At 38.8% G+C, this 19,368-nt stretch overlaps 1 protein-coding gene across 2 annotated transcripts; it reads left to right on the top strand.

Annotated features, from left to right (window-relative positions):
• The first annotated feature begins 7,118 nt into the window (after positions 1-7,118).
• On the top strand, positions 7,119-9,074 carry LOC109420325 (arylalkylamine N-acetyltransferase 1). 2 transcript variants are annotated; one of them, XM_062858690.1, is made up of 5 exons: positions 7,119-7,359; positions 7,433-7,607; positions 7,669-7,874; positions 8,047-8,177; positions 8,316-9,074. In XM_062858690.1, the coding sequence occupies exons 1-5, from the start codon at positions 7,210-7,212 to the stop codon at positions 8,461-8,463; spliced, it is 810 nt and encodes a 269-aa protein (XP_062714674.1). In that variant the 5' UTR covers positions 7,119-7,209; the 3' UTR covers positions 8,464-9,074. The 2 variants fall into 2 exon arrangements, with proteins under 2 accessions (XP_062714674.1, XP_019550193.2); XM_019694648.3 differs by having other exon boundaries at positions 7,418-7,607.
• The last annotated feature ends 10,294 nt before the right edge of the window (positions 9,075-19,368 follow it).

Raw genomic sequence — 19,368 nt, 5'->3', positions numbered from 1 at the left:
GATTTCCTTTGGGCTTTTCCCAGGGATCGTATTTGGAATTCTACCAAGGTTTTATTCAATATTCTAAAGGAATTCCTTCAAAGAGGCTTTTTGAAATTCTTCTCAAACTTCCTTCAGGAGTTTTTCCAAAGATTTCTTTATTAGTTTATCCAATAATTCTTTTGCGATTTCTCCAACAATTCAACTGATTCAAATAAAAAATGGAGGATTTTTCAAGCTTTTTCACAGAAATTCCCCCAAAAAAATCTACTGGTATGCCCAGTGTTGCGAAATGAGCGAGTACTCACACAACTAGTCAAACTCACGAGTGAGTATGAGCAGTACACCTTAAACTCACCGTGAGTATTACTCACATTTGAGTAAGCGCTGTACAACTCACACTCACTCGTGAGTATTGACGTGCAGATACTCACTCACGAGTATGCTTTACTCATATTCATACGGTAATCTAAAATTTATCTAAAGGCTTGGAATCCTATCAAACATTAAAATGGTATGTTTTATTGGGGCGAATGTATTGAATCAGTAGACAAGGTTGCTTGTCAATAATTCTATTGTTTTTTTTTTTTATTCTAGTGAATTGTATCTTACTGGTAGTTCTAAGCGTTCCGTTAAGGGTGGTCCTGAAGAGGTCCCCTTTGAGCCCAACAGCTCAACGTGAGGGTTGGCAGAGATAGCAATTAAGAAAAAGTAATTTTACGGAATCGTGTGGTGTGCTCGATTGGTAGCCGATTTGACCTTGGATTTGACAGTTCGATAGCAGCAGACCTGCTGCAAAGGCGCATATAGTGCTAAATTAATGCCATTTTAGCTGCTAATTGGTTACCTGGGTGTGATTATTGGCCATGTTACTGGTAGTAATTTGCTCGGCAGTTTTTTTTTTCTTTTTAGGTCCGAGGCTCATATAATTAGGGTGGTCCAACTTTATATGAAAAAAACTAAGACTTGAAAAAGCTCATGGGATTCCTTCAGAATTTGTTCCCTTTTTTCCATTCTTCAATCACTTTACCTAATTTACAGCTCTTTTGTCCACCAGGGCACTGCGTGAGCGATTCCAATTGGAAGCTGTGCTTACCACGGGGGTGCTACGGTGATCTGATTTTGTTGCCGCTTATCATGCGCAGCTAGAGCTCACTAATACCAACATTCACTCAATACAGCAGCGGGAGAAAATAAGGAAAAACGCACTTTGGCGAACAAAGTTTGCGAAACAGGTGTTGTGTGTCTTTTCACAAACAATTCCCACTTTTTGTAGGAACTTTACCTGAACATTGACACTCTCAAATTAAAAATTATCAAATAATGCCGCTTTTTCATGATCAACACTTTTATGAGATCTAATGTGATGCACGCGTTTTGCACCTCGTAAAAAGGTAAACATTCAAATTTCACGACTGTGTTGGTGAATATTTTGGCTGGAGCATAAATTTATACTCCACGTAAGGAGGCACAATTCAACCTGTCAAACTCCATAGTGAAAAAATAGGTTGTCGTCCCCGTGGTGCTTACACTTTGTACAGCTCCTAAATGTATTCTATTATAATTCTACTAGATCGAACTGGATTCCGTTGCGCTGCTTTCACTTTCTACACTATCATGGTAGAATGATGAGCACGAGTATGTTGATGTGTGGCTCTTGCTCCTTTTCCAGTCCGATTGGGAATCCATTGTGAGTTGCCGTTAGCCGATATTCAGGTGTCCGGGTCCGTTGGAGCATATGCTCTGAAGGGGGTCAGGTGCCAGCTGCTCTCGGGGGGAAGAGCAACTGACGAAAAATTGCAAGTGCCGGGCTGGGATCGAACCTGGGCTGGGATCCACTTATGAAGTGAACGTGTAGCCACTACGCTACGGGCCCTGGCAATTTGTTCCTTTTGTCACCCATAAGTTCCAATCAAGTTTTGTTTCAATTCTATCAAATCTAAGCACTTTTGAGTGAAACATCCAGCAATTTGTGCTGATAAGGCACAAAGTTGTACCGGATTCTAGCAAAAAATTGCTTAAAAACCAACTATTCGTTTTGCTGGTTTTTGCTTTGCTGGATGCGTTTAGTGTGTAAGTTTCATGTTCGAAAGTTGAGTACTCAAGTAAATTTACTATTTTTTGTAAATTTTAAATTACAAACTGATCAAGTGTTTAACATGAGGAAAAACGTTACTTTTCCTTACGGAATAATATAACGGACTTTTTTCCGCGCAGAAAAAAATACAGCTCTTTTAGATTTACAAGGGATGCGTTACCAGTGTAAAACTTTGTTTCCTTACTTGCCTACTCAAGTAATTTTGAAGCGAAATCACTATTTGTCCATTATATGCCCTATCTTTTTGCACAGTAATAGAAACTAGCCATATGGGAAAAATCGATCAAATGTATGCAGAAAAGAAAAGTTTTAAATGTTTGGACCAAGGAGATGCTGTAATTGACCCTACCATTTTTAATTTGAAGGTAGGTAAATGTATGCCAAACATCTTTATTCAATACCGTAAAGTGACCCGACGTACGCGAAAAAAGTTATACCATTGACAAAGTGTGGTGTAATATAGAGATTTCCTAATTGATGATGTTACTTTGCATGCGTAGGTAAACAATAAGAGTTTTTAGCCTATGGTGCCAAAGCTCTCGAGCAGATCCACCTTTCGCCGAAAACTGTGCCTTGTATATAAATAATCACCATTTGCAGTACAGAACAAACGAAAACATCATTTCAAACCAACAAAAATAACTTACTCACTAAACTCACCGTGAGTAAAATGAGTAACTCACGCGTGAGTAATGACGTCATACTCTCGTGTGAGTATTACTCACTTGTGAGTAATACTCACGCGAGAGTATGACGTCATTACTCACGCGTGAGTATACTCATACGCGAGTAACTCACAGCGTGAGCATTACTCGCAAATGAGTAAGGTGAGTGAGTATTTTTTACTCGTGAGCATGAGTTTCGCAACACTGGGTATGCCTTCAAACATTTTTGCGATTTTGCTTAGGAAATTATTTGTGAACTTCTTTAGATTTTTGGAAATTTCCAAAGTATTTTTTTGAGATTTTCTTAGGCCGTTCCATTGTAAATGCTTGATTTTTTTTTAATTCCCAAGAGTGTATCTCATAGAATTTCAAAAGTAACAATAAACGGAATTCGGTAAGGAATTATCAAATGAAATTTCCAGAGGAATAACCAAAGGATTTTTCCGAGGAACTACTAGAGAAATTTTCTAAAATTGCCGCCTCAATTTTAAACGAATTGACTAAGGAATTTTCAAAGTACTTGCTGAATGAATTTCGAAAGGAACTATTGAAAGAATTACAAAAGTAATTGTTAGGTATATTGGCAAAGTGACTGCCGGTGAAACTTCTAAAGTAATGCCGTAGATATTTTCAAAAATGAAAACGTTAATCAATTTCGAATATTATTGGCAAGAAATTTCCGAATGAATTACCGAACCAAATTTCAAAAGAATTACCGAAATAGATTTCAAAAAAAGTCCAAGAAAACCCCTACAATGATCTTATAGGAAATTTAGGATGAAATCCAATAAAAATGGCTAGAAGGATTTCCAAAGGCTTTGCTAAAAAAAATCTCTGAAGAAGTTTGCGAAGCCATTGCTGAAGCATTGCCGAGAACTGATTAAAAAAGTTTACAAAAGAATTGCCTAACAATTTCTCAAAAGAATTGCCTAAAGAATTTTCAATGAAACTTGTAACAGAGATGAAACTTGTAACTTGCTACCAAAGGAATTGAGGTTTTAAATTTAGAAAAGTTCAATGATTTTATATGTTTAAACAAAAGAGCACCTTTTCCTAAGCCTCTATGATTTTGTTTCAGATTTTCAAAACTTTGTTTTGATACCTAAAATCAATTTCAAAAAGATTGGTTCAAATCATCTTTTGACAGCTGGGCAACTGCTTGACAGCTCCGCTCAGTGCAAAATCCGACGAGGAGTGACTCGACAAATCGCTATCATACAAACTTCAAATTGATCTTTAAATAGGTTCCCGGGCTCCAAAACTCATAAAAATTTGGATTTCGACTCAGTTTGGCGTACAGATTTAGAATATGGAATTATCTCAAAATCGCTTAAAAGACCAATTGCGAACACAATAGCTGAGACAATTTTCAAATGAATTGCCAAAGAATTTCTTTTAAAATAATGAAGAATGAATTCAGGAAAAATAACTCTCAAACCAATTTCCTGAGAAAATTTTCGGAGTATCTGTCGAAGCAGTTTCCAAATAAATTTTCAAAGATATTCCTTAAGGAATTCCTGCACGGATTTCCATAATAATTACTGAAAAAGATCCAAAAGAAATTTCCGAATGAAAAATCAAATGAACAAATGCAAGATTTATTTTCAGGAATTCTCAAAGAAATTCGTTCAAGACATGTTATTGAAATTCTTTCAATAAATTCTTTAGGTAGTCTTCCAAGGTTTCCATCTATTGATACCATTAAAGATTTACCTAGCAATAACACCAATTTCATCCGGATCTCCTTCACGATTTTTTTCTATCGATTTCATCAAACATTTGTTCCAAATGAGGAACTGCAAGAACTTTTTCTTAGATATCTTTTATGATTCATCTAGGAATCACTTCAAGGACTTCTTTACAAATTCTTTCAAGATGTACTTCGATAGTTGCTACAGCGATTGCTTCGGGAATTCCTCCAAGTGTTTCTGAAGCAATTTCTTCAGTAAACAGTTTTTTTTTTTAAGATTTCAAGAAACGATTCCTTTGGGGCTACCCCACATGATACCTCGAGGAAATTACACAGAGAAATGCTTTAGGAATTCCTTCAAGAATTGATTTCAGAAATTTCTGCAAGGGTTCTTTCTGAAATGCCTCAAATAGTTTTTTTTTTCTTAAATTCCTTTCAAGGATTTCCTACGAAGCATTGCTCAAGCATTTCAAAGATTTCTTCAGAAACTCTTCCAATAATTGCTGTATGAAATCGTCCAAAGATTAATAAGGCATTTTTTTCAATTCCTCTTTCACAATTCGTTCATGAATCCTTTAAGAAATTCCAGTAAAGGCTTCTTCTTTTTCTTCAAGGATTTTTTTTTTCAAGCTACGTTACAAACATTTTTTAAGGGATTTCTCAAAGTTTTCCTTCAGATAATCAAGGGTGAACACATTCATCCCCAAAGGATTCCTGCATAAATTCACTCAAGGGGTGTTAAAGAAATTTCCCCAAGGCTTCCTGCAGAAATTTTCCCCACGAAAATCTATAAAAAATCTTTAAAATTGTATTTTTGGTATGCATCAACGTGTTTGAAAGGAACTCTTAGGGGTTTATGCCATTGATTTCTTTGAAAAATAAGGCCGTTACAAATATTTATTTCACTTTTTGTCCCACCACTCTTTGGCTGGTCGAGGGGGGGGGGGGGATAAAAATAATAAAGCATTTATTCTGAAAAATATTAAAAACTCATCGGATTTGTTAAAGAATTTTCAGCAAGACCCGATATTTTGATAAATATTTTTCATCTGCCCCCTCAAAATGCGAAATCCAGTCAAAAATTTTTGAAGGGGGGGGGAGACAAAAAGTCGAAAATAAATTTGTATCAGCCTAATATAGGCATTTCATAATTAATTCTTCAAAAAATCCCTTTGCTTTCAAAATTTCTTCAGTAATTCCACATAGTACTTCTAGTACTTCTACTACTACTTCATACTCAATTAGACTTTCTGAAAACATCTTAGAGTTCATCTAGAAGATTCTTCGAGGATTCCTTTAAAAATACCTCCAAATATGCCTGCAAGCATTTCTACAAGGATCCTTCCGGGAATTCCTCCGAAATTCCTTTAGAAAATTTCACTAGGAATTATTTAGGAGCCATACCTGATCAAGCATGATCTCAGAAATTCATCATTAATATTTTTCATGAGGAACTCCTACAAGATTCCTTCTTGGAGAATTCTCTACAAGAATCCTTGGAGAAATTCCTTAAGGTTCATCTGACGGTTTCGTTAAAGGACTTCATGGAATAATCCTTGAAGGACTTTATGAGGGTATCCGAAGAGGTGTTCCTGAAGGAATGCTTGAAGGAATTCGCAAAAATGTAATCCTTGAAGGAATATTTGAAGGATTCTTGGATAATTTTTTGAAGAAATTCCTGAAGAAATTCTTGGAGGTGTTTCTGAAGGAATCAATTCAAGTATTCCAAAATCAATGCTAAGAAAAAAATCTGAAGCAATCCATTAAAAAGTTCTGAAGTAAATCTTAGAGGATTTTTGTAGAAATCTGTAGAACCCGAAGGCAAGCTAAGCATTTACCTTTCCCGGAAGAATTCTTACGGAAACCTATCAAGAAATACTTGGAAAGAAATACTTGATGAAATCGTTGGAATACGTTGATTGCACTTATTTTTCATATGAAAGCAAAAAAAGACTAACTATTGTTATTACGGTTTTGACTTGACATGTGTTTAGATCATAATTTTCATAAATGCGGCCCCTGAATTTTAGCTGCTACCTTAAGCTTAGTCAACAACTATATTTGGTCCTGTTATTAGGATATCAGGGGCGTTTTCACAATGCTCATAAATTTTACTTCCAAATCGGTAACGAATTTCGCAAAATCCCATTTTAATTTCCAACGTATTTTTCTTGTAATTTTGGGGCCATCTATGTGCCCCATTCCAAAAAAAACTCTTGATAATCACGAAAGGGCCCCACATACCTATCAGCAGTTCTGCGAAGTGCTTAACTTATACTTATAGGAAACTTTCGCTATTTTAAGAATTTTATTCAAACCTTTCTTGATTTGGAGGCCCTCTCAATTCGGGGGCCTGGTGCGAACCGCACCCATCGCACCCCCCTCGCTACGCCACTGAAGGGAAGGGAATGCAACAGTGTGATGGTTGTTGCTACTAGAGACACAGAGCCACTTAAAATTTGTCTGTATAATGTTTATTTTGCCAATTAGGCTGACACAAATTTCGATTTTCTCTATATGTTATTTATCCAATCCAATGTTTCATGTAATTTAAATGGATTGTGTCAAATTTCCTTAGGGAATGGCAACATATACCTGGGATGTTAATGTTATCCCCATTATTCCAATTTTTAAAATGTACCCCATGCGCCCCCATTTCACCTAGCGTCAGATAGTAAATATCGTCCGCAAGAAGTAGATGAGTAGATCCAAGTGATCCGAAGGTTTGCTTGCATTCGATCAGGATCAACTGTCACATCCTAAAATAAATAAGCACCATGTTCCGGCGTCTACAAAATTCGCGTAATTACCTTTCGTACGCTAGCGACCTTCTGAAGAAGAATTTCCTCTACTCGCTGCAGCTGGAAGCCAACGCGGATGCCGACAAGTGGAACCAAAAGCGTGGCCAAGGGGTTTTCACCATTTCGGTAAGTTGGGTTGATTTGGCGATGAAATGGTATTATGGTATCGACACGCACTGTTCAGTTTTTGTACAAGCAGGCAATTCCTCGACCGTTCAGCATTCGATTGGCCAAGTCACAAGATGAGCCACACATCATGCATTTCATCCGGGAAAACTTTTACGATGAGGAGCCGCTGATAAAAAGTTTAAACATCAACAAGTCTCTGGCTAACCCATGTTTGGAAGAGTATCTCTGCAATCATTTGAAAGCAGGTTCCGTATCACGCCATGCGATATCGTTGTTTGTGTTGCTTACCTTTCTTTATCGTTTAAGGATTTACTTTACTTGCCGTGGAGAAGGACAACCGAATCGTGGGTATATCCGTCAATCAACGAAACTGCGCTTGGGATGGCGACAGATTACGCGAGCATGCTGATCGAGTTCAATGCGACCCTCTGCGAAAGCTTTTCTACATCTGGTCCATTGTATCGAAGGAACCTCGACTACATCAAAAGTTCAAAACGCCGTGTATCTTCGAGGTAAGCTTTTGAGTTTCAATATTTGTATGCCTCACTGTTTAAGCACATGCGCAAAAGCACTCAGATGGGGAAGTTCACCATAGTTGTGCTATCCATCGCTTGGTGCGCTACGGTACCGTGATTCTTTTCTTCCATTCTCCAACCGTTTTCTGTTTTTTTTTTTGTTCGCCAGATTGCTATCCTAGCAACAGCACGCGAAGCTCAGCGGCAAGGCATCGGATATCAATTAACGATGCACTCGCTGCGTTTGGCACGTGATTTAGGCTTCGATGTTGCCCGGATGGATTGCACCAACGAGTACAGGTAAGCTAGTACCGCCACGGTCAAGACTTCTAATGTGTGCATTCGACACCACGGATCTGTGTGCCGATGTTATCAATTTTCGAGTTTTTTTTGTTCATTTTTCTCTTCCGTTTTTCGCTGGACGACGTACATACCTAGCTCTAGACTAGCGCAGCGAGCCGGCATGGAGTGCATGTGGTCTGTACCGTACAAACATCTGGTGGATTGCGACAAAAAGCCAGTGGTAAAACCGGGCCATCCCCACACCCACATCCGAGTGCATGCGACGCAATTGAAGGGCGCTTAGAAGCTTACGGGGTGATAATGTAAATTTTTATCTATTGAATAAATTTTGCAATTAAGGTTTATGTATTGTGGATAATTTTTGTGTACATAGGTATTGGTGGGGGCTGGCTCACCAACACTTCCGGTCCGCTTTAGTGCTTTATGCATCATTGTGGCCAGGTGTTGTTCTAGTTTTTCCAGCTGTATTGTAAAGCATGAGCGGTGATCCTTGGCATTCTTGTGTAAATTGGGATACTCGGAATGTTGATCGATCACCGATTATTGCTGGCAGATGCAGTGGAAAGTTTGTCTTAATACGTATCAATCGTCTCTGACAAACGAGAAAAACTGACCTCACTGATTACCTGTCTCTGAGCCAAATTTGGTATAGAGTCTTCAGTCTCCGATTAATCGCTTCATGTTTGATGGAGGCTTTTAATCCAATGGGTTACATAGCCGCTATCCGAATGAAGAGAGTAATGTTCCGCGTAATATATCACAAATCAAAAGAGGTGCGGTACATTACGTGGAGCGGATATACTGAATTGGGTACCAGACCAAGTCCCTGCTGGGTGGCACGAAATAGGTGAGCCATAGACAATAGAATCGTCAATGTCGTAGGGCATAGTATGTGACTATTGTCGAAACAACACTATTTTTGGTCATTGTCCAACCAAAATCATAAGCGGCGTCTACTTACTCTAAGCGCATAACTATGTTAGGGTCAAGATTAGGATGAAATCATTGGTAAAATATAATAACACTTTTTAGTTTGTGTAGTTAGTTGAACTAGAGTTAACTTTTTATTGAGACATTTCCTGTAGGTTTATTCTGGATTACAATACATTAGCTGTCCTTTAACTGAATTATTTTATAACAGTAAACAACTTTATTCCTTCTTGATAAAAGATGTATTAACAGAAGCATTTCAATGTACACAAAGAATTGCCAAACTATACATCTGATCAGCTATTTTTCCGGTATTAAATTGGGGGTGGAGAGTTAAACACTTACGGAAAATAGTTTTTAAATGTCAGACAAACATCACATGAACACAGCTACCAATGAACCAAACCTTCTCTACTGTCTTCTCATTTTGCCGCTTCCTACACGGAAACAAATCTGATCCTGTTTTTATGATTCACAAATCATAAAACATAAATATTCGTCATTTTATGAAACCATGATCACGAATCATAATTTCATAATCTGAGCAACCAATATCATGATTCGTTGCAACCATTTTTATGAGCTTGAACTCATGAAAATTATCAAGCGTTACGCGCACTCTGCACAACTGTCAAAACGTGATCATTCAGTGTGTGGTATCGTTGGTGATTGGTGGAAAAAATGAAAAAAGCTATTATTTTAATTGAAATATAGTTTAAAATACAATAGTTGTGTCACTTTTTGTGTTATTAGCGTTCTAGTGTGTTCTTCGTGAAACCATTCTCTCAAAGAAACTGGTAAATAAAATGTGCCGCAAATGTTTTCTTACGTTGTTTTTACTCATTTCCAAATTTCGGCCGCATAAAAACGACGCAGGTACCGTCCCGGCAGTGTCCGATTCTATCCCTGTACCGGCTCCGTTTAGCGACGCGTGAGTAAAAAAAGCGTGTTGAAATTTCTTCGTAATGATTGAAAAATATAATGTGTAAGTAACATTCAATTGCACGCCATCATTCTCATTCTAGCTCAACCGGCTGCGGCTGTCATTCCTCGCCCCGGATCCGTTCGATCCCGTTACGGCTTCGTTCCTGTTCCGGTCAAATTACACCAGCACCAGCCTAATCGCATATTTCTGTGCTATTAAATATTCTTCATTGTGATTACCATAGAAACATATTTTGCTTTTGGGTCATCATTAAACCACCTCCGAAATGGCGGCATTTTTATTAATCATAAGCGATGCGCACCCGGAACCATGATTCGAAATCTCAATAACATGATTTAGCTTCATGGTCTTCAGATCCATAAGCGATGCGCACCCGAAACCATGATTCGGAATCTACAAAACATGATTTAGTTTCATGGTCCTAGGAAATATGTCAGATTCATAAGCGATGCGCACCCGAAACCATGGTTCGAAATCTCAATAACAGGATTTAGCTTCATGGTCCTCAGATCCATAAGCGATGCGCACCCGAAACCATGATTCAAAATCTCCAAAACATGATTTGGCTTCATGGTCCTAGAAAATCTGCCTGATTCATAAGCGATGCGCACCCGAAACAATGATTCGAAATCTACAAAACATGATTTCGTTTCATGGTCCTAGAAAATATGTCAGATTCATAGGCGATGCGCACCCGAAACCATGATTCGAAATCTCAATAACATGATTTAGCTTTATGATTTCAGGAAAAAAGTAACGCATTGGTAGCGTTACGAGATAATGGCTCATACTATCATGATTACAAATCATGGTGTATTTTTATAAAACGAAAATGTACTAGGCTCATGAAATCATGAGTCGTTTTTATAATTTCTGGGAGCAGAATTTTACCCGTGTATCCTCAATTGAACTTATCTGACACTAGTTAGGACTGTCTGTGGAAGATCCGGGTTTTTAATTCTGTGTAGGACTTGTTAAAACGGGATGCCTGATATGTACTGCGGACAAATGGGCTGGAAGCACTGAGCAATCACAATTACTGTCGTACTAATCATATTAAATGCATGCTTTTCTACTTACATCCCGAACGTCGCCAACCGGCAAAGAGGACATGACGAAAAAACGCGAGCTGGCCCTAACAAAAACTAGAAATGCGATGAAAATGGCCACCGATGCAACGATATGGAAACAAAATAGATGAGAAATTATAGACCAAATCAAAATCTATGAACATATCGCTAATGTTCTTTATCATTCTTTCTTTTTCTCGTCTCAGCAACAAAATCGAAACCTCTCTACTATCTCTTCATTTTCTGCCTCTTCCCATCCTATTCCCACATCTTCTTATATCCTCTACCCCATCTATTTAATGTATCTGACACTTGTTGGGACTGGTAACGCCAGCGCCTGCCTGTGGAAGATCCCGGTGTGCTAATTCGGTGTAGGACATGTTAACGGGGGAGGCTTAGTAGGTCCACATCTGCCCACAAGCAGATGGGCTGACAGTTGTCGGCCTGGGTGTAGACTGAGCAATTACAATTACAATTACAATTTTTGTGTACATAGGTATTCCAAACAAGATGGAGTTCATGTAAATACGTTGCTTAAGGTGAAACTGGAAGCATTTCCTCATTTTTTGGTTTTTTGATTTTTTATTAAATAACAATGCATTTTCAAAATCGGTTTTCGTACACATCTTCTTCTTCTTCTTCTTCTTCTTTATGGCTCTACGTCCCCACTGGGACTTAGCCTGCCTCGCTTCAACTTATTGTTCTTAGAGCACTTCCACAGTTATTAATTGAAGGGCTTTCATTGCCTGCCATCGCATGAATTTGTATATTGTGAGGCAAGGACAATGATACTTTCTATTTTTTGACATTATTAGCCATTATTATTATTAGCATTATTAACCAAACTCCCTAGCTTTGAAGACACAAGAACAAGAAGAACTAGCATAAACGGTTCACTGAAAATCAAGCACCATATCTGTGGGAATTTACGAGATGCTCATTGTTAGATATATACCACACATTTCCCTTCTTCCCTCAACAAAAAAGAAAAAAAATCTCTTACCAAGGGATTCAACAAATCAGGCGTTCGATTTGAAAAGGTCCTAAGTTTGCTGAAATTCCTATGTAGATTCGACCTATTGGAATTGAACGCCAGAAATGTAGGGCCTACACGAGGGACTAACTGCCCTTTTCACTGAAAGTTTGCATTGCGTCGCTGAATTTCATGACGTTTAATTCAAGCGAAGGCTTACGCGATACAGCACATTACTGAATTCCACACCAACACAGCAAGATTTCTTATAATACAATAACTTATAACACATAGCAAATAAACTATTTGCATGACATCAATCCACTCACACAACTAATGGGTAGCCGCCGGATAATATCAGAGTAGTCAACGGTCTGGTGACCACTGTAAAAGTTATTTCTTTGCCAATGGATCTGCCTTCGGCGTGGAAACCCAAAGATGGGAATAAATCTGTGGGGTTTGCGAACCATTTTAAGTCTACAGTTGTAAGCGCCGTCATACTTCAATACCCCTTTTTTTCATACACATCAATTTCATACGTAATCGTTCTTTTGCAATCAATTAACGTATTTATTCCTTCATACACCAATGCATTTTCTTCCATTAGAAATGCAGAAAACATTAGAAATCGATAGCTTTTAAAAGCTACGAAATTGATTGAAGCAACCATTATTTTCCTATTTTCATCGGGATTGAGCTTTGGGCCTGTCCATAAACTACGTAGACTCTTAGGGGGGACGGGGGGGTCTGGCCAAAGTCTACGCTCCATACAAATTTCGAAATTTTTGTATGAACAAAAGTCTACGAGGCGGGAGGGGGGGTTTGTCTAAGATGGCCAAAAAAAAAGTCTACGTAGTTTATGGACAGCGCCTTTGACAATTTTTCGCAACACAGCTACCAACTATGCAAATACGATTCAACCAGTTTTATAATACATCCAACTCTATGTTTAGTTTGCGCGTATGACTATGTTACAAGCTCATTATATAGTATGGACTCGATTATTCGCATCTTACTAACAGAGCGATGGCAAATAGTGTCACTCCTGTTCCGTTCAGTCCAAACTCGGTTTCAAAAAACGACTTATTGGCTCATTTCCTCTCGTACACAAGTACTTCAGGAATTTAATTCCCGAAAAATAAAAATAAACTGTTAGTTTGAACATGGTCAGAGTGCACTCTTAAACGGTTTTGAGAATCGAGCACGATCCATAGTCTACATTTTAATGAATATATTTATCTACCGAATATTTGTCCTTTTTTGCCTCTTTATTTAAAAAACCAGAACTATCTTATTTGAATAAAACAATCTTCGTTGTATTTCCAATAATTATTTTATTAAAGTACGACGTTTTTCGAAACGCGTCCCTCATTCTCTATTTTGATCTACCAAATCAAATCGACAGCTATCGAGCCACGTCCCTCTTTCCATTTCTTCGAACCTTTTTTTTTTTTGATTTCTCTGTGCGTCTCTCTTTTCCTTTTTTTTTGCGGCACCTTCGAGGCTCGTCTTTGTTTTCAATTATCTTTGTTTCATTCCTTCATTCCATTCTATTCGAATTATTTTTTATTTCATTTCTGGACGCGGCCTTCGAGGCGCGTCTTTTTTTTTTTCATTTCTTGACGGCCTTCCAGGCGCGTCTTTTTTTTTTTGCATTTCTCGATGGCATCACTCTCTTCCTTTCGTAGACGATGCTTCGAGGCTTGTTTTTCTTTTCAATTCTCGTCGGCCTTCGAGGCGCGTCACTCTTTTCCTTTCCTAGACGGCCTTCGAGGCACGTCTTTTCTATTCCTCGACGGCCTTCCAGGCGCGTCCCTTTTCTCGACGGCCTTCGAGGCGCGTCTTTTTTGCGTTTCACGACTGCCTTCGAGGCACGTCCCTTTTTGCATTTCTCGACGGCCTTCCAAGCGCGTCTTTTTTTTTCTTACCTCGACGGCCTTCGAGGCGCGTCTACCTTGTCCAATTCTAGACGGCCTTCGAGGCGCGTCTTTTTTGCGTTTCACGACGGCCTTCGAGGCGCGTCATTTTTTTCCTTTCCTTGACGGCCTTCGAGGCGCGTCTTTTTTTCTCGACGGCCTTCCAGGCGCGTCTTTCTTTTTCTTTCCTCGACGGCCTTCGAGGCGCGTCTCTCTTGTCCATTTCAAGACGGCCTTCGAGGCGCGTCTTTTTTGCGTTTCACGACGGCCTTCGAGGCGCGTCCTTTTTTTACATTTCACGACGGCCTTCGAGGCGCGTCTTTTTTGCGTTTCACGACGGCCTTCGAGGCGCGTCATTTTTTTCCTTTCCTAGACGGCCTTCGAGGTGCGTCTTTTCCATTTCTCGACGGCCTTCCAGGCGCGTCTTTCTTTTTCTTTCCTCGACGGCCTTCGAGGCGCGTCTACCTTGTCCATTTCTCGACGGCCTTCGAGGCGCGTCTTTCGATTCCGAAAATTGAACACAACGAATCCGACGGTCTTCGAGACACGTCTTCTGCCATACAAAGACAATCAGGCCATTCAGACGGTCCTCGGAACGCGTCTTCTATATTTTTCTACCCAAAAAAAAACCTCCATTCGGCAAATGACATGACACTCCGCACATCATTAAACGAAAAAAGAAAACTCATACCTGCCGCTTCAGCACAACACTGCACTTTCCAAATATATTCACTTTTGGTTTAACTTCCCTGGCTGAGCGATTCTCATTTTAATTTGAGATTTATTGCAAAAAAAAAACGCAATAAAACCTGGCAGGATAGCCATTGTGGGAATTTACGAGATGCTCATTGTTAGATATATACCACACAATATCGTCAAACTTGTTCATTTTTGTGAGAATACGCAAAGGTAAATAACGTTGACCATTTAATTAACAACACATTCTTTCACAGCTCAACACGTAAAATCAATCTCCCACCTTTCCTCATCCTTAAGGCCATGCAAAACTTAAAAGCCGCATGGCTAAAGAGGTTGCAATGCCTACTCACAAATTCCACGGTGTATTATGAACGATGTGAGTCCTTGGACTTGCATTGGAGACTTGGCCCCATGATCCCCTTGTGCATCAATAAAATAAAATAAACTAAAATAAAATAAAATAAAATAATTTATTATTGTCATAGTCGCTTATTCGAATATTGATTATGTTGGTCTTATTTTCTTTAAATAAAGCAATTAAAATCAACCGTCAAATTAATAGTGGGAGGAGATTTGACTTAATTGTGCTGATATATTCGAAGCTAACGTGCGAACACTTAAGCGCATTGTTGACGTCAATGAACGTTTTGGACAAAAACTGACTGCTTTGACTTAGGTTGAGCTACGTTGAGCTACTTAGGTTAAGCTACGCTTGAGAAAATTACATGGCTTATCCAGGCAGGACCGATAGGCATTGGCATAGCTAGGGGGGCTTCCAGGGGTGCCTGGCACCCCCTTGAATTTTTCCTGGACAGTCACCTAACTTTACACAATAATTTTAATACTTATTAATGGCACATTTGAACAAAACTTAAGCACTATCGGAATTACTGTTTGCATGTTTTGGCGTTTTGGATATTGGTAAGAACAATCAATAAACTTCTACATAGATTCCTCCAGAAATACCTCTATCTATTCATACAGTGATTTCTCTAGGCTTCCTTTGTGAGATATAAGATGTACTGAATAAAGCTGTGATAAAGAGAATGATTACAGCAGGCGATATAGTGCATTTGAATGTGATGCGAACTGTCAAGCAGACGATGTCAGCATCCCTGCTTGCGTAGCAACAACTCCAGGCGTCACCCAACCGCGCTCACTCTTGCCACTTTATGGATTCCTACCGATATTTTTTCAATAAACTTTCCTTAGGATACTCCAGGCAGTCCAGATGGGGTGGTACGTACTAGAAATTTCTACAGAGATTGATCCAGCAAATTCTGCTAGGATTTATTTGGAAATTCTTACTATGATTCTTCTCAGAATTTTAGGGATTCCTATAAAAATTTCTATTTAGATTTCTTCAGGTGGAATTATTCAAGCAATCTTCCTGGGATCCTTTCAGAAATTCCTCCGGTGATTCTTTCAGGAATCTTTCAGAGATTTTATTCAGAGATTCTTCCAGAAATTTCTCATGGAATTCCTCCAGGCGCTTATATTGGCCTTCCTCCGGGAATTGTGGGTAGGATTCCTCAAGCAACTCCAGTTGCGATTCTTCCTCCTCTTTGTTAGAAGAACTTCTTTTGAGATAACCCTGGCATTACTGATTCTAGGATTTTTCTTATGCTGTGGATTCTTCTAGAGCTTTCTCCTGGCTTTTTTGCTGAGACCTTTCTAAGCAATCTTCCTGGAACTCTTGCAGAAATTCCTTTGGTTGCTCCACCAGGGATTTCTTCAAGGACTCAACCAGAAATTCCTCCAGAGATTTTATCCAAACATTTCTCCAGAAAATCCTTATGGAATTCCTGCAGAAACTCATTTTGGCCTTCCTCCAATACCTCAAATAACTTCTCCTGTGATTCTTCCATCGATTTCTCCAAAACTTCTTCCTAGTGATCTCTATACGAATTTATCCTAGTTCCTCTCCTCTTCCTCTTCTTGGCGTAACGTCCTCACTGGGACAAAGCCTGCTTCTCAGCTTAGTGTTCTATGAGCACTTCCACAGTCATTAACTGAGAGCTTCCTCTGCCAATGACCATTTTGCATGTGTATATCGTGTGGCAGGCACGAGATACTCTATGCCCACGGAAGTCAAGGAAATTTCCTTTACGAAAAGATCCTGGACCGACCGGGAATCGAACCCGTCACCCTTAGCATGGTCATGCTGAATACCCGTGCGTTTACCGCCTCGGCTATATGGGCCCCAACAATTTATCCTAGCTCCTCTCCTCTTCCTCTTCTTGGCGTAACGTCCTCACTATCCTAGCATTATGGCTGGAGTTCTTCCTGAGATTCTTTCAGAAAATCCTCCTGCGATTCTTTCAGGGCCTTCTCTATAGATTCTTCCGGAATACCTCTTCCGGTTCTTGCAGGGATTTCTCTACGTATTCCACGGGTTTTTCTTTGGATTTCCCCTGGCTTTTCTAATGGGGTTTCTCTAGAAATTCCTGTACAGTTTTCTCCAGCAATTTCTTTTAGGATTTCAGATGAGGTTTCTACAGTGATACATCCCAGAATCCTTCTATGAATACCTCCTGGGATTTCTTCAGACACTATCCGGTGATTCCGGTGATTTTTTATCCAAGATATTTTGTCCACGGATTCTCTTATAAATCTCCCATGGGATTCCTACAGGAACTCCTCTTGGCCTTCATCCAGGAATTTCAGCTGGATTTCTCAAGCTATCCCTGCTGTGGTTCTTCTATCAATTCCTCCTTCCCGAGCAGAAGGACATACCTTGCAAATAATGCAAAGAGCAACATGTGCTCTGATACATAAAATTGTTATTGCCGCGTTATTCTACGAAATGTTATGAGAACATCACAATAACAGTTGGAGGTATTTGAGCAGAGTTTGGTATTGATGTAGTATTTGTTGGTTTAGCAGTGAAAGTAACCGAAGCACAAGATTTGCGTTTACATCATGAAGTCATCGAACAAATGAAACATTTAATATCAAGAAATGTTATTAGTTTGTTATTCAATAACCTTGGGATAACGATTCCTGCTGCTTCTAATGTTTCAGGAATGCCTCCTAGGTCTACTCCAGAAATTCTTACTGTGATACCTGCAGGAATTCCCCCAGAGATTTCTTCTGGAATTCTTGCCGGTATTCTGCAAGTCAGTTTTCGTAGGATACTTCCAGAAGTGCCTTTGATTCTTCCAGGGGATTTTCTAAAGACTCATCCAGGAATTCATGGATTTCTCTAGAAATTTATCATGGTATTACACCTGAAGCTCCTCTTGGCCTTTTTCAAAGAATTCTAGCTGAAGGAATCCCAATAGCCCAAGTAACACATTTGTCACCGAAGAGTCACGACGGCGCAGGTTTTTGTTGCGCAGATGTCACTATGACTTACTTCTAACAAGTAAACACATACTTGCCAGAAATAAGTCACAGTGACTTTTGCGCAAGAAAAACCTGCGCCGCCGTGACTCTTCGGTGACAAGTGTGTTACTGGGGAGAAATCTCTAGAGGAATCCTTAAACGAATTTTGGGAATTTCCTGAGAAATCCTAGAAGGTATTAGAGAAATTTCTAGTGAAATCATATTGGAATGTACGGGAAAAACTTGTAATTAATTAGAAGGTACAGAATGTTGCTAATTGACAAAATAAGAACTGAATTTGTGGAAATAGAATTGCATTCTGGTGGGATTCAGGAACACACGGCACCGTATTTGCTAAACCGCAGTATGGCCATTTCTTTGAGGATTCCTTCGGCATGGTTGTTTTTTTTTTGAAAATTTCTACGGTAGTTCCATTGGAGCCCAACAAATATTTTAGCTTTATAGGAAAGTAACAAATCAATCTTAATCAAACTTTAGTTTGAGAAACTGATATTCAGCTAGTTACGTTTCTTGGGAATGCAATCAACAATTCTTTTGGATTTTTTTTTCTATATTTCAATGTCTATTCCTCTGTAATTAAATATTTTAGCAATTTCTTTTCAGTTATTTTGCAAATTTATCAGGCAGTTTTATCGTGATTACTTCAGAAATTCTTTATGATTCAATTGTATTTCAATTTATTGCTTCCAAAAATTGCTGGAAATTCAGAAATTCTCAACCAGACTTGCTAAAAGAAAATCCTATGAAATTCACGATAAATTTCCTGACAAATTCCCAAAGAAATTGCCGGAAAAAAATCCATCAAAATTACCTTAGAGTTTCCAAAGTAGTTGACAAAAGAATTCATATAAGAACTACCAGAGGATTTCCTGATGACTGTATTAAGAAATTGGCCGAATCCAATCTTAAAATAAATTGCGAAAGCATATTCTACAAAAAATTCCACAAACATTCAGAAAATAAAACTCGAAGAAATTCTAAAAGAATTTCCCGAAATCATCAAAGGAATTTCTGAAGAAAACTTAGAAAGAATTCCAAAAGTGATTGCAGTGACAGATTTTTTAAAGAACCGCCAGAGATTTTTTTTTCCAAGAAATTCCCGAAGGAAAACTCTAAGAAAATTGCCAAATCAATTTCCAAAGAAATTACCGAAGAAGTTCCTAAAGTAATTTCCAAGATTTCTAAAGGATTTGCTGATAAAATTCCCAATAGTAGTTTACGCAACAAGGTGCAGAATGAAGATTTTTACATCACGAGTCGTACATTTATTCAACGAGGCTAATTACGAGGATAATTACGACGAGTG

Source organism: Aedes albopictus, chromosome 3, assembly GCF_035046485.1.
Source record: "Aedes albopictus strain Foshan chromosome 3, AalbF5, whole genome shotgun sequence".
NCBI classification, from domain to species: Eukaryota; Metazoa; Arthropoda; class Insecta; order Diptera; family Culicidae; genus Aedes; species Aedes albopictus.
The sequence above is the reverse complement of the archived record's forward strand: the minus strand, read 5'-3'. Positions and strand labels throughout refer to the sequence as shown.

What these genes read in the sequence shown, in the direction of transcription:
- LOC109420325 (XM_019694648.3), top strand. Translation starts at nt 7,210, where the DNA reads ATGTTCCGGCGTCTACAAAATTCGCGTAATTACCTTTCGTACGCTAGC. An exon ending in CTGCAATCATTTGAAAGCAG is followed by an intron (nt 7,608 to 7,668) that starts GTTCCGTATCAC and finishes TTATCGTTTAAG; the next exon opens with GATTTACTTTACTTGCCGTG. An exon ending in AAACGCCGTGTATCTTCGAG is followed by an intron (nt 7,875 to 8,046) that starts GTAAGCTTTTGA and finishes TTTGTTCGCCAG; the next exon opens with ATTGCTATCCTAGCAACAGC.